The sequence below is a fragment of the Schistocerca serialis genome, chromosome 5, assembly GCF_023864345.2.
Source record: "Schistocerca serialis cubense isolate TAMUIC-IGC-003099 chromosome 5, iqSchSeri2.2, whole genome shotgun sequence".
In the NCBI taxonomy this organism is placed as follows: domain Eukaryota; kingdom Metazoa; phylum Arthropoda; class Insecta; order Orthoptera; family Acrididae; genus Schistocerca; species Schistocerca serialis.
In genome coordinates, this window is record NC_064642.1 from 785,172,125 (window position 1) to 785,188,884 (window position 16,760).

The window sequence follows — 16,760 nt, forward strand, 5'->3', positions numbered from 1 at the left end:
TAGCACCTAATTTGCTAAATTCATTTATTTGTTCTTACTTTGAGAAGCAGTAATTTCTATTTTGTGCAAGTTGCATGCACCAGCTAAAGAAAAATTCTTTGTTAATTAACATTCAATATGGAGAGTAATTAAAATATAGTTGAAGATATAATTTGTTATGAAAAGGAAAAATAATAACTTTAGAAAAAGTATATGTACTAATATTTATCTATCAGGAATGTGGTGAGTAAAATACTAGTCTTAGACAAAACTATGTTTGCAGGCTAATCACCATCAAAATGAAGCCTGGACTGTGTTTTAAATGAAAGTAGAGTGTTATGGATGACACAAAAATAAGATGCCATGACAATTTAAAATGAAATGATTGAAACTGATGAGTTTCAGTCAGGTAGGAATAGATTTTCCGTCGTATATGGACGCTTTGTTTATGTGAAATCCGGTAAATAATTTGAATTGTTCTGATGAGTTTTTGTAAAACAATAGGCCAGGTTAGAATGTACAATATTATGAAAAGGATAGTGGCCGCTCTCCATATAAGAGAGATGCAGAGTTCAGAGAGGAACAACAAAGAGACTCAGAAAATGAGTTTTCATCCAGCAAGGCCCTCATTGGAGATAGAATTTACACACACACACACACACACACACACACACACACACACACACACACTCAGATGACCTCAGAGTCTGGCTGCTGAGGCCACACTGCCAGCAGTAGCGCATGATGGGAGATGGAACCAGGTTGTGGGGGTAAGGATGAGGCAGGGGCAGGGAGGGGGAGGGATGTCTTACCCACTATTCTTCCCACCCCTCCCGCAGTGGTATTCTGCTGTCCATCACATCTACACAATATCCTCGTCCATCCTTATACAACTTCTGCTTTAATCCCCTTGCCTCATGTGTCATATTCCTGTAATAGACCTAGATTCAAGACCTGTCCCAACATCCTCCCACCACCACCTACTCCATTCCAGTCACAATCATCACCTATCCCATCAAAGGCAGGACTACCTGTGAAACCAGTTGTGATCTACAAGCTAAGCTAAAACCATTGTGCTGAATTCTGCATGGGCATGACAACCAAAAAGCTGACTGTCTGCATGATGGCCACCGACAAACTGTGGCCAAGAAAAAGCTGGACCACCCCTATTGCTGAGATGCCGCCCAATGCAGTGTTCTTAACTTTAATGAGTGCTTCACAGCCAATGCAATCTGGATCTTTCCCACCAGCACCAGCATTTCTGAATTGTGCATGTGGGAACTCTCCCTGCAATATATCCTACATTCCCATGACTTCCTCTTTTCCCAGTCCAACATTACACAGTCTGTTTTTACCCCTCTCGTTTTCTGCTAATCCTTCCTGGCTCTCTGTCCAACTTCCCGACTGCACCTAGCTGCCATACCCTCTCTCCACCTTGTCCCTGTATGCTCCCACAAGCAGCACTTTACTGTCCCCCACCTTTGCTATCCCTTTCCCTCCCCACCCTAGCCACCTCCTGACCCCCACCACCTGGATGCATCACCCATTTTTTACGAAGGCCTTGTTGGCCAAAAGCTCATTTTCTGACAGTACCTACCTGCTACTCAGAATCCCTGCAATATGGTGAGTAGCAACTATCTTTTTCATAATATTGTACATTTCATCCTGAAATTTCAGTTGTTGAATAGGCTATGTTAGTGTTAGAACTGCCAAATTCAGAGTAAGAATTATGTATTGTAGTTTATTAAGTTTGAAAAATAGCCACAGTAAAGTTGTTGTTGTTGTTGTGGTCTTCAGTCCTGAGACTCGTTTCATGCAGCTCTCCATGCTAATCTATCCTGTGCAAGCTTCATCATCTCCCAGTACCTACTGCAACCTACATTCTTCTGAATCTGCTTAGTGTGTTCATTTCTTGGTCTCCCTCTACAATTTTTACCCTCTACACTGCCCTCCAATACTAAATTGGTGATCCCTTGATGCCTCAGGATATGTCCTACCAACCGATCCCTTCTTCTAGTCAAGTTGTGCCACAAACTTCTCTTCTCCCCAATCCTATTCAATACCTCCTCATTAGTTATGTGATCTACCCACCTAATCTTCAACATTCTTCTGTAGCACCACATTTCAAAGGCTTCTATTCTCTTCTTGTCCAAACTATTTATTGTCCATGTTTCACTTCCATACATGGCTACACTCCATACAAATACTTTCAAAAACGACTTCCTGACACTTAAATCTATACTCGATGTTAACAAATTTCTCTTCTTCAGAAACGCTTTCCTTGCCATTGCCAGTCTACATTTTATATCCTCTCTACTTCGACCATCATCAGTTATTTTGCTCCCCAAATAGCAAAACTCCTTTACTACTTTAAGTGTCTCATTTCCTAATCTAATTGTATAATTATTTAAAAAAATTTTTTTGAGAGGCAACAGAACTACAGGCAATTTCCTTCCCTATATTTATTAAATTAGTAAAAATGTAAATCTCATGTGACTAGGGCCTCCCATCGGGTAGACTGTTCACTGCGTGCAAGTCTGTTGATTTGACGCCACTTTGGTGACTTGTGCATCGATGCGGATGAAATGATGAGGATTAGGACAAAACAACACCCAGTCCCTGAGTGGAGAAAATCTCCGACCCAGCCAGGAATCGAACCCGGGCCCTTAGGACTGACATTCTGTCTCGCTGACCACTCAGCTACCAGGGATGGACATTAAATTAGTGCTATTGCTCTATCTCAAACGACTTCAACAGTGAAGGAACATTAAAGTCTCATTTACTGCTCTCATTTGTTGAGGTTGTTCCTCATTCATGATTTCTATCTAATTATTATTTTATGTAAATTATAATTTTGACATGAAATATTTATTTGGAGTTGACTACAGTTTGATGCATTAATGTTGATACTGAAAGTGATGGAAATTCATGACATGAGTTTTTACAGTAAACCACGATCCAAGCAGATGTACTTGTCAGTGTTAAACTATTTTCATTAAGTAAAGTAACAAAAGAAAATCTATTACATAATAATAATAGTAATAATAATAATAAATACTACGAACTACAATATTTGCTATAGAGAGTATGATACTAGACCGTCCAGTCACATAAATGTGACTACTGCCTATGTTCGACACCAGCATGCAGAAACCACTCAAAGATGGCAGGTGGCAGCACTAGCATTGGAGGGTATGAAAAATGTGCTGGATGGGATGCAGGAAATAGTGCATTTTGTTGTGGGTAATGGAGATAGTCATTTGTCTGATGTCCAACAGGATATGATCATTGGCTTTAAGGCCAAGGATGGAAGCATTTCTGAAAGGCTATGTCTGTAAACTGTTTGTACACCACAGTCGTTAAAGTATACCATGCATGACAAAATTGTGCAATCCAAAACCGGCACTGAGGCAACTGGGGTGCACCTTCAGCCATAGGTGACAGGCTGTGGAGATGTTTACAGGAAAATAGACATGCAACTATTGAGCAGCTGGCTGCTCAGATGAACCAAGTGGCTACCAACAGTGTCTCCTCAATGACTGTTAAGTGAAAGTTGCTGTGTATGGACTTTCGCAAAAGGTGCCTGGTTCAAACAATCTATGCTGACTGCTGTTCATTGGTGATGAGGCTGGAATTTGCGTGCCAATACCACCACAACTTAATGTCTACTGAGTGATGACAGGTGGCCTTTTCAGATGACAGATGGCTTTTGGCATGTACAGTGACAAATGTCTGAAAGCAAACACCCTGTGACAGTCATAGGAACAGTCCAGGCCAGAAGTGTTAGGGTCCAGGGAACGTTTTTCTGACATTTCCTGGGATGAGTTTACCATACTTTCCTGGCCACCAGACTCCCTAGGTATAAAACTTCACCCAGGCTGTTCATGCCATGGATCCTGAGCCAAGAAACCTAGTGCAGCTTTCCATAGCACTGGAGTTGATGTGTACTCACCACAAAATAACTGTCTCACAACAGTCCACACGGCAAAAGGTGATTATTAAGGCCTTTGAGAGGTGGTCATATTAATGTGACTGGACAGTGTAATTGCTCACATGAATTTACATTGTTTTCAAAATTATGCTTCAGTCTAGTGAAGAAATTACATCTTTAATATTTAAAAAAGAGTTTGTAGATTTAGAATGTATCTGTGTCTGGGAGGTAACATTAACTTTTTGGAAAACCTTATTACTGTTGTTGTTGTGGTCCTCATTCTTGAAGACTAGTTTGATACAGCTCTCCACGTTAGTCTGTCCCATGCAAGCCTCTTTATCTCTGCACTGCTACAGCAAGCAGCATCCATTTGGACTAGTTTACTGTAGTCATTCATATCTTGGTCTCCCTTTAAAACTGTTCACTCCCCCCAAACCCCCCATCCAATCCCTATTTACCTACATTACAAAATTAACAACTCTTTGATGTGTCAGTATGTCCTGTCAATCAGTCCCTTCTATGGAAGTTGGGTCATAAATTTCTTTACATTTTTGTTTTTAAGATGCTTACAAAATGCATGCTGTACTATAAATTAGGTAAGAATATATCCACCTATAGAAGTACAGCATCAACTGTATTTGGAAATTGTGTATCTCACTGTCCGTAGCACTGTTCCTGATAGAGATTTGATTTTTATAAGATTTAAATGAGTTCATTAGCAACTTGTACCTGCATGCTGGATATTTCATACTGGTACATCTTCAATGGTTAAGTTAGTACCCCAGCTACTGAAAGATGACACACTTTTTCATGCCTAATATAAAACGTAAAAGAAGAATGCTCTAAACTTAATGTGCATGTGTTTGAATTTGCTATTGTTGTGTTGGCAGAAGAGCCAATACCGTGTTACTAGAGGAGGCCGAAATGCACGCGTTTTAGCTCATGCAGGCTGGCATGAGGAGGGAAGGACTCTACTGACGTGAGGTCTGGAACATGACAACGAATTAGAATTCAGAAAGCGGACATAATTAGTTGATACTTAATTTTAATTCATTAATGATGAATGTCGCTCTTGACGGTACATGATTCACAATATTATCTGTTCAGAATAGTAACTGAATATCCTTGCTAGGTCGTAGGAATTGACGTAGCTGAAGGCTATGCTAAACTGTCGTCTCGGCAAATGAGAGCGTATGTAGACAGTGAACCATCGCTACCACAGTCGGCTGTACAACTGGGGCGAGTGTTAGGGAGTCTCTCTAGACTAGAGCTGCCATGTGGCGGCGCTCGGTCTGCAATCACTGATAGTGGCGACATGCGGGTCCGACGTATACTAACGGACCGCGGCCGATTTAAAGGCTACCACCTAGCAAGTGTGGTGTCTGGCGGTGACACCACAGCTATCATGAACAGAGTTAGAAACAATTTTATCCTTACAGTTTAAATATGGTATTCATTGATATTAATATGCACCACCCATCATTGCTGTATAACAATACTTTACACTGTTAATTTTAAAAAAAGAGACAATATAGCTTTGTAATAATATTATATAAGCTCTTTGAACTAACCTCCATTGGTGTACTTTGAGCACAGAGGCCAGTGAAACCAACAATATCACTGAAATAAATTGTAACAGTTTCAAACTGTTCTGGCTGCACGACTTCTCCAGCCATGAGCTGTTCTGCTACAGGTCTGGAACAAAGAACAGACAAAAATCACTCATAGTTCTATAGTTACTAGTTTCAAAACATTTTAGCTTAAGTGTAAACTCCAAAGAGAGGAAGATCCTTATAGTATTTATAAAAAAAATATTACTAAAATAAAATAATATAAAATCATGATTATTCTTATAAATGAAGGGAGAAAGTGTTCTTGATGTCAACTGCACAACTTATAACTTCAACAAAATTATAAATCTAAGGCAACCAAAGGAGTAACTGAAACCCCAAGAAAATGTTTCATGAAACACAAGTTTGCCTCTAGTATGCAAGGGCAAAACAAATTAAAGTGAATTATTTTGTTGGGACTTAATTTTGGCAGCATATATATATCACTACAGATATGTCATTTGCATAGGTTAGTCAAGAATGAAATTATTTAACAAGATTATACATGAATGCAAGAGCAAACATTCATCTAGAGGAAAATTAAAAACTGAATAATTCTCTGACAGAATAAATCTGAGAAAGTAGTACACCATAGTTTTGTTTTAACCCATTTTAATTCAAAGATATAGGTTTACATCATGAAATTGTGTACATATTTAACATTTCAACAAAAATATGCTTGTGTATGAAATATTGTTGATGTCCAAGTCAGGGAAGGAAATAATTCATAAGAATTTGAGCAATGTTACACATTGGTGCCATTCAGTGTTACCTGTTTTAGATGAATTTTGCTGGATTAACTGAAGCCTCCAATACCACTTCGTCTACTCACAACCAGTCACCTTTCAAACTAACCTACAACTTGGAGTTGCTATAGGCCAGTATATCAACGCATCTAATATTCTGTATGCACATGTGTAGACTTCACAACCACAACCAATTTGTCACCTTACAACCTAACCCTGAGCTCAGGTTACACTACAGATCATTTTGTCTACACAACCTACATCCCAAAACTTAATATAGACACAAAAAAATATTGTCAGTCTTTCTTCACATTTGTGCACCTATGATGTAACAAGCTGCATTATCATTACCTCTACATCCATACTCCACAAGCCACCTGACGGTGTGTGGCGGAGGGCACTTTGAATACCTCCATCTGTTCTCCCTTCTATTCCAGTCTCGTATTGTACGTGGAAAGAAAGATTGTCAGTATGCCTCTATGTGGGCCCTAATCTCTCTGATTTTATCCTCATGGTGTCTTTGCGAGATACACGTAGGAGGGAACAATATACTACTTGACTCCTCGGTGAAGGTATGTTCTCGAAACTTCAACAAAAGCTGCCTACTGGTGTCTGTAGGTTCAGTTGATCCAATTTGTACAATGACACACAATTTGTACTGAATGTATTGCATCACTGACATAATCAGTTCTCTTTTCAACAGGAAGTTCTGAGACTCAAAGACAAAAACCAAATCATTTTCACCTTTTACTCTGGAAAAAATAATAAAAGACCTGAAAGAAGCATAGTTTATTTCTGTAATGATAGATGCCTCCTGCCACATGCATTTCACTTTGGTTCCTTTAGCATTTTGGTTTTGTCACCCAGATCAGGGTCGGCTATTGCATTTGAAATTGCATGCATGCACAAGATGCTGCATACTTGTGATCTCTGCTTTGCTTGGTCCTTCTCAGAAGTTCTTGGTACACAACATGGTTTCATTTACCAGTGAGGTGTAGTGTAAAGGACACTGGTCTAGTGGCTATTTGTATGAAAAGAGGCAGTCTTATGATCTACTGTCGCACTTCATTAAAAATGAATGGGAATTACTGAAAAGAAGGATGAGAATTATCAGTATCTATTTTACAGTGCATAATCAACACAGGTTCCTCCACAAGTTTGCTATGAAATGACAGTATAACACCATGCAGAAAGAATGTAAAGATTTAGTTGATGATGAAAGAACAAAAAATTTAAAAGAATTAACATGATTTGTATGGGATTTGTTGTTCTCTCCATCAAGGAGCATTTTGTGATAAATTTGCAAGCATGGAGCACGTGATGAAACTGGTGGTACAAACAGTTAATTTTCTGAAGTCTCAGACATCATTCCGCAATCAATTGTAATATTTTTTGGTAGAACTGATTAAAGAGTATAGCAACTATAAGAGTCAATCCCTAGAACTTTTTTAAATATAAATCTCACTATTGTTGAGTTTCTGAAGGAAAAAGGAAAGCATAAATGTGAATTACAACATCTGGAATGAAGTGCAGAACTCACATTTTAGTTGGATTTGACTGCACACAGCCCACAGCAATGTGTTGCAGGATGAGAACACATTTATTTCTAATTTGATGGTGATGCATTTAAAAAATGCACTGTGGAAGTGAAAAACTCTCACAAGAAGCACCAGCCATTTTCCTAAGCTCACTGGTGTTAAAAAAATTACGAGGATTGTTTTCTAAATGTGTTGAGGAGACTGCCAGTCTTGCATATGTTTTTGAGAGCATTTTCTGGCTCGGTTGAATGCGTCCCTGTGTGCATGCAGGTGGAACTGATTGATCTGCAATGTAATTCAAACTTAAAGACAAATTATTTATGTGAAAACTGTCCAGGAGTTCAATGTTGGTTTCCTGAAGCAGAGTTTCCATGTGTCGATAAAGAGCCTGTAAACATGATGCAATATTTTGATCAAAATTTGTGCATGAAAGGCTGTCTTTGATTATGAAATTACGTGGCAACATAAGTGATGAACATCAGCGAAGTTGTCTGCATCTGTTTGTTTGCTGACAGTTTGTGCCAGGTAAGAATTTTATTGTGTGTTCAGCATGTGAAAAATAATTAAACAATACTAAATATTTGTGTTCTTTGTTGTCTGTATTGTCCAAAGTGATGCAGACTGATCACCCAATTCTATACAGCTCATAATTGGTAACAGAACATGTTGAAAAAATAAAATCATTCAGTGAGTTCACTGAAGTAGAATAGAAGGAAGCTCATACTGAAACTAGATGACTCTCTCTTCTATTACCTGTTGAAAGAGTTGCTGATATTTTCTTTTTCTTTGACAAGTGTCAGACACTCTAAGGAGTTTTTTTTTTCCAAAAAATCTGCTCTCAATCATCTTTCAATTCCTTTAAGCCTCTTGAGTACTTTCCCCATCAGTGTTCTGTGCATTGTAAAACAAAATATAACTATAACTGAAGATAACTATGTTGCTCGATAAATTAGCAAGCAGATAATAGAAAAAAAATTTGACAGTAAAACAGCAGTGACATGAGTTGGAAAGTGTGGAGGCTAATGACACTGTATTAGTTTAGCAATGTCACCACAGTTTTCTATGATACTGTGTTGGATAAATTTGTGAGTGATCTGAACTATTTCTGGAAACTCTTCAGCACATGGTGCAGACTACTGCAAATAAAACCATCAGATAGATTAATTTACAAAAACCGTCTAATTTTGTAAATCCTAGTGTCTTGAAACTGAGGGAGAACTGTTTGATAAGTACTCTTGTGTAAGTAAACATTGTGAAGGTACATGGCTGGACTGGAATATGAAATCAAATGTTAAGGGTCAGTGACAAATGGCAGGAAATTTTTCTTGGTTCAGTTTTCACTAGCTGTTCCAGGTGCTAATGCATGTTTCAAAGTAGTGTTTTCAGTTACTAAAACTTTGTGGATAGATGGAAAACTATTCAAATAATACTGAGTCAGCATCACCACTTCAAAGAAAAATGTGCAAAATTTGTGTTTATATTCATCCACATTGTATATGCAATACTGCTGTTAACGTCTCATCAGTGGTATGGTAAAGTACGTGAAAATAAATTTTTATTAAGTGTATATTGATAGTAATTGTATCAAGTCATGATTTGTTACTCATTTGTCCTGAATTTTCGAATGCTATTTTGCAAATGGTCCTGAATTTGGTTGAAAATACACGGCGTATCAAACAGAATCATCCAATTTAAAAAATCATAATGATTATGTTATTTGAGATTTACATGGTTCCTGCTAGGTAGCAACAGTGAGTGCCTACTTCAGTTCTAGTAAAAATGGTGTTGGGGCAACAGGAAGTGTGTTGTGTTCTACATTTCATGCAGCGTGTGTCAGTAATAACTGTTCCGTGTGACTTTCATAGTAGGTATGGTGTGGATCCTCCTACAGCACAGAGCATTAGACATGGTGTGAACATGAACAGACTGTTTGTTTGAAAGCAAATCACCAGGCCATCCCTAAGTACTGATACTGATGTCGAGTGCATCCACCATAGTTTCACAACGAGTCCACAGAAATCTGCCCACCATGCAGCTTGACAGTTCACCATGCCCCCCATGTCCATCTGGAATGTGTTGCATTGATGTTTACACATGAAAGCATACAAAATTCAGCTACTGCAAACTCTTCATTAAGATGACAAACTACAATGTGTGGGGTTCTGTAATTTCGTTCATGGCAATATGGTGGATGACAGTTTTCTTCCACACTTGGTGTTTAGTGACAAGGCAACATTCCATTTAAATGGAAAGGTAAACCATCATAACGTGAGAATATGGGGTACAGAAGTTGTACAACATGAGAGGGACTCTCCAAAATTTAATGAGTTTCGTGGGAAGAGATGTATGGTCTATTTTTCTACGTTTATTAGTTTCAGAAATATAGATGTGCCAAACTGGATGATTCTTTTAGATATGGCATAAACACATAACAGTTGAAAGTACACAATACCAGAAGCAAAAAAGTCTTAGTAAACTTAGGGTAAAAAATGCATACTTAACAGCTACATGCAATTTTTTGACTTCGATACTGTGAAGCAAATCTCTTCTACTGCAAGCTCTTTGCTTTCCATGTTTTGGGAAAAGGTATTGGGGACAAAGACAAGAAAAAAATGTCCACTAAACATTTGCTCTAAAATGCATACCTTAAGAGCTACGAGCACGTCCTCATCTTCGCTACTTGGAAACACAACTCTTCTATTGTTCAATTCCTCATAACTTTTAAATTATGCATTTTAGAGTAAAAGTTTACACGATATTTTTTTATTGTTTTGGTCCATACTAATAATTCCCAAAATGTGGAAATCAAAGAGCTTGCAGTAGAAGGGATTTGCTTCACAGTATCGAAGATGAAAAATTGCTCGTAGCTCTTAAGGTATGGATTTTTGACCCTATGTTTACTCAGACTTTTTTGCTTCTAGTATTGTGTACTTTCAACTGTATGTGTTTACGCCATTAATTATGATACACCCTGTATATTTGAACCCTAGAGGTACAATTACTTTGAGTTTTGCCTACAGAACTTCTCAGTCAACAGATTTGTTTATGAAATAGGCTGTGATTATTGTGCAGTAGCATGGTACAACTTGAACAGAGTGGATACTCAGAGCAAAGCAGCACTGGAGAAACAGTCCAGTGCTGATCAATGTGCATGATTACTGTATTTACTCGAATCTAAGCCGCACTTTTTTTCCGGTTTTTGTAATCCAAAAAACCGCCTGCGGCTTAGAATCCAGTGCAAAGTAAGCGGAAGTTCTGGAAAATGTTGGTAGGTGCTGCCACAACTAACTTCTGTCGTCGAATATATGTAGCACTACACAGGCACAAAGATAAATACTGGCGCCAAAACCTCTGCGTCAGTAAATAAATTAAAAAAAAAAAAAAGTGGAAGACGAGCTTTTTTTCTCCGCCCCGAGGTTCGACCACTGCATTTTCATACATTACCCAACGAAGTAAATGCAAATTCTGTATTGTTCATCTTCGAATGTAGCAGCATTTCAATGTACTACGAAAATCCAACTGGCAAGACTGTTTGGGATGTTTGTCAATATGGCCAACTCTATGTTCTCCATTTTTTCCTACCTGTCAGAAGAGATGGTTGCTAATAGGAACTTTTATGAATTGTGAATCACATGCAATATTCTCTTCACCATAAGAATAATACGAATATAAACATTTTGCCATGTATTCTTTTGTGTTTCCTGCTATCTCATTTAAATCCTGTCTGCCTAATAAACTACAAAACTACAGTGAGAAACAGCGAACGCAGAAGAATATACATATCATGTCATGTTTATATTCATATTATTCTTATGCCTAATAGTGGTAAAGTTAGAAATGAAGCACAGCAATTGAATAGATTTTTAAATCTAAGTTGACTCTAATTTCTGTGCAGAATGTAATGTATTAGAGAGTCGTCTGCAAAGATTTTCAAATGGAGAAAAATTTTCGCTAAACTCTCATTCAGAACATCTTCTATCATACGCAGTCTATTATTTGGTTCTTGTTGATCATTATCAAAGAAAGCAGCAGTGTAAGTAACAAGAAATAGCAGTCTCTTGCCATTGTTTCGATAATGAGACGATTTTTTAAAAAATTATTTATTTATAAGCGGCGGTATCGTGCACAAAAGCAAGCCATGCCGTGAGCGGTGACAGGCCATAAACACTAATTATCACAATGCGACAAACAATGCATGACACAGTACAGTAATGCATTTTCAGCTTAGAGTGACGTAAACATCTATAACAAAGAGAACGGCATCTATCAGATTAAAGAAAAGTAAGCAATCAATTCAAACCAGATGAAGCATGTGAAAAAGGAAGGATACCCGTATAAATACGGACAGAGCACCTGACGCATAGCAATGGCTACCTGGTAAAGCTTAACTGCTAAGCTTACGACTCGAACCAAACTACTGTAGCTGTATCATCATTCATTCGACCTAAATTGTGTCTCGTGTTACAATGGACCAACTTTGTTTTGATTTGGAGGTGCGGCCTAAAACTTTTCTCTCCTCTTGAATTTCGAGTCTCATTTTTCAGGTGCGGCTTAGATTCGAGTAAATACGATATACTGGCACTGCAAACAGAGGAGCGTGGAGCAGTGACAGACACAGCAGCACTGATTGAATGAAACAGGTTTGTTCCTTAGCATTGTGACCAGAGCATCCAAGTAACTCTGGCTGTGTTTGAGCAATGTCAGCAGCATTCAGATGTTGCTGAAGATAGCAGCACCATGTGTGCGCCTTGTACTGTTGAGAAAATGGCATCAGTGGTCGCTTCGATAGCAGCTGTTTTTCTTTTGCTTCCTTTATGGGACCCGTAATATGACAATCAGTACAGTAGATTCATTTTGTACAAGTTATGGGACAAGGTGCCAGAAGAATTACAGACTAAAAGTAAATACAGAAAACATTTCTGCAATTTATTATTTCAGGTATGAAAACAAGAGGCAATATTAATATTGAAAGTAGTACAGTAGAGAAATACACGAGGAAACATATTTTGCGAGAAAAAGTTTGTAAATTGTCTCTTATTCGGACAGCTTCATCTGAAGCTCTGTTGAAGTTTCAGCCTATTTGATAAAGAGCCTTGCACAGAATGCTCGGTTTCTACTGCAGGTTGCTCATCAAGGCACAGGTAGCCTTCTAGGTAATGACAGTTGTGCAGAACACCTGTACATTCACAATATTGCCAGCATAGTGTGATGAAGTTTCTATTGGCTTCCAGAGTATTCCTCACTTAGTGATCATTTTCCCAAAAGGACATTCAACTACTTCTCAAACTCTGGAAGGGCATCTTCTGAAATATTGTTTCTCTGTGTCTAAAACATGATGTCTGTGATAGTGGAGAGTCTGGCTGTATAATTGCCTCCTTTCTTCTTCATCAGTGATTGACAGCACAAGGAAAAGAACATCATGTAAGAGGCAGTCATTAGTTGGGGTTAAAAATAAATTGATTGATATCAAGGAGAAAAACGTGAAACTTCTCACTGAAAGAGGAAAGACAGGTCAATAAAACTGATATTTTGACAGTCTCCTACCAGATGACAGGAAAGACAGATGACAGGAAAGTAATATTGATTATGGAAATTCAGCAGCCCATTTATAAAGCGTCTATGGGTTGAACTCATTAATGTAAATATGTAACAAAGATAAAGAAACAAAAATACTTTTAAAATGAAAAATTATTTTCTACAATTTCCTTTGAAAGCAAACTCCTAAAAATGACAAAATTTGAAAATAAAAAAAATACTTTAATCCATTTTTGACATACAGAGATTCAAAGTCACTCTACATGTACATGTAAAATATGCACATAAAATCAGGCATCAGGTGAAATCTAAATAATAAATAAAAATGGTATATTCTCTATGCACTAATCTAGAAATGCCACATTCTTGTTTTCAAAAATGTTTATTAATTCATGGATGGTTCCTTAGAAAATCCCAAAACAAGTTGTTTATGATTTCATACCAGATCTGAGCTGCTGATTCCAAGATGACTATGCATAGCAAATGGCTGAAAATTTTATGATACATTTCTAAGGCCTCAATCTCGAATAACCTTGAAATTTTTCTTGATATCTTTATCTGTTTTCAAGACACAGAGGTTCAAAGTTATCCTATTTGAACACATAAGGTCCAGCATGAGGCGAAAACATAGTTTATAAAGTGATGTATCATGAAGTAAATTGCTGTAAAATGTCTCAGTTGTCTCAGAACATCAGTTGTCATCACAACCATTGTACTTGAGCAGATGAACACTAGGATGAAGTTGTAATAAGGGAAAGGACAGCAGAGTAATAACCATCACTGTTGGCAAAGAAGAAATCAAAAGAACCGATTGTAAGTGAAGACATGAAGAAAAGACCATACCTATGGTAAACAGTTATAATCCGCAATTTAGAACAACTATTTTTCCCCCTCTTTTATTTTCTTCTTTTCTTTCTTTAATAACAAAAAAATTATTAATACTGCCTTATTGCGTCATTGTGCTGGCAGAATCCCACCATTAAATGTTTATGTGGAGTTCAGGGGTGGGGGGCAGACACATTGTGATGTAATCAAGCATGATGCACATTTTATCTTAAATCCTTGATAACATTTGGTATCAATAATTTCATTTATAAATAGAAAAGTATTAGTAAGTTTTGCTAAGTTATATATCAATTGATTGAAACAATGTCTTTGAGAATGATGTAAATCATTTATGCCTCTTTGTTTCAAATGTTATCATTGCACTTCTGTTTGTTCTCATTTGGAGGGAAGAATAGCTGTATGATGGATTGTTGAAAAGATGTTTGTCAAAAGTGATAGTCTTCAGTTGTGGAATGAAGAGTCTTGTGGAATCTTGTGTGAGACATATTTTGTGAAACAGTTGCCTAGAATTTAGGAATAAAAAAGATTCTATGAAGAAACTTTTATTTGACATTTAACAGCCCATCAACCCAATGACCCTAGAAATACTACATTTCTTAGTACGCCAAATCTGGAGACCAAAATCTTATCCTGACTTACTAACTTCATTACAATCAGCTAAGTTATGTTTTAGTAAAGTGTACATATCCTTCACTGACATTTCCTTCAGAATAATGACGAAAGTCTGGTCTGTAGACACAAAATCATGTAAATGTTATTGAAGTGATGTGTTACAAACTATATGAGTTATACATTGTTAAACTACATGAGTTATACATTATTATCTGAGATCTACAGTCCTCAGCTCTTTACAGCACCATATCATATTTGAAACCAATTTTGGTAACCACAGATTTTTCAGTTTCACAGTATGATAAGCCCAGTAAACACTGCACAAATTGTATACTACACTCTTTGCTAACCCAGACATTCCTTGTACACATTCCAGGTTAATGGAAGTGCCGGATTACTGAAAGTGTTTTTAAATTTAGTGTAAACACAAAGAGATTGTACTTCATTAAATCCAAAGATACATTCATTTTTGTAGAACACTAATGCTTGAGTGTGTACATATACCATAGTATCACTCACTATGAAACATATTCCAGATTTTTAGTTGTTGCAAGGTGATACATGACAACAGTGTCCTTTATCACTCAAGAATACATTGGCACTGCTTGTCTCTGATTGTTGCTTAATGTGCTCCAGCAAGAGGTCTGCAGCTCCAGCACAAGCAGAGTTAAGTTTCATGTTCTCTCCTTCTATGCCCTCTTCTTCGCCACTTACATTGTAACTTCACTGTATGTTTTTGATTATCTCTTCATTTCTTAAAGTGTTGTCATAAACAGTTGCTCATCCACCTCTGTACTCAGCAGCACCAGCTTTCTGTGAAGAACCAGCTTATCTCTAATTTCACATTTCTGCTTGAGGGCTAGCATAATGTGTTTCCTTTTAGAAGCCATGATACTGAACCACAAACAAAACCACATAGCATTGCATAACATTGTAATTAACTAATAATATTGTTGCACATGTGTATTCATTACTGTGTGCATCATTTTTGCTTGAACAGCTAGAGGCTGGATATGGACGAGATTACTGAGGGCCAGATTAGAGATAGTTCAGTGTACCTTTTTTTTCTTACTGTTTTTCAATCAAGTAATTTCCACAAACTCCCCACTTCGCCTCTTACATACACACACACACACACACACACACACACACACACACACACACACACACACAGAGAGAGAGAGAGAGAGAGAGAGAGAGAGAGAGAGAGAGAGAGAGAGAGATGTTTTTAGGTAAGCAAATACATTAAAACTATATTCAAATCAAAGTTTCCTACCTTGGTAGTACTTGGTACAAAAGTTCCTCAGAACGTTTCTTTTCTTGACTGAGTTGCTCTGTTTTCTCTTCAACAAGTGCTTCCAAATTGTTTGCATATTGCTCCATGCGGCGAAGCAGATCATCCATTAAGTTTTCACAGTAGCCTCTGGGTAATGAATGATAGACATTAATGTTTACAACACAAACCTTGTGTATCCTACTGATGTAATTAATTCATATACTTTTTCAGTGAGCTTCCCAAAGTTTGGATCTTTTCTTGTCAAATATTGTGACATATATAGAGGTAAATAATTATAATATGAATCTATGGTCTAAGAAAGATAGTACAAGGTAATGTTTGCATTAATTATTTGTAGAAGAATAACAGTATCTGTGCAAGTATAGGATTTAGACATAATGAAATCAAACAGCGGAGAGTCCTGGATGGAATGTAACAATATTATGAAAAGGAAAGATGCTACGCACCATGTAGCGGAGATACTGAGTCACAGATAGGCACAACAAAAAGAATGTCACAAATAATAAAAGACATGATGGTGTCATATAGAAATTTGGGTCCCTCTGGGGAGTGTGTTTGGATAGACCGAAGCTGTTAAGGTGACATCTTGCGTAAAACAAGAAATTCAGGCTCATGTCCTAGTCCAGCACAAATTTTCATTGGCGCAAATACATTGTGCAGCCAGAG

General features: G+C 37.4%; 1 protein-coding gene across 1 annotated transcript in view; it reads right to left on the bottom strand.

The window, feature by feature from the left end:
* LOC126482223 (atrial natriuretic peptide receptor 1) overlaps positions 1-16,760 on the bottom strand; it is a 1,286,869-nt gene that overhangs the window by 156,837 nt on the left and 1,113,272 nt on the right. Inside the window, exons 18-19 of the mRNA XM_050106202.1 lie at positions 16,074-16,220; positions 5,482-5,605 (exon numbers count right to left, since the gene is read on the bottom strand). Of these exons, the coding sequence (XP_049962159.1) occupies positions 5,482-5,605; positions 16,074-16,220 (271 nt within the window). The remainder of the gene's footprint in view (positions 1-5,481; positions 5,606-16,073; positions 16,221-16,760) is intronic.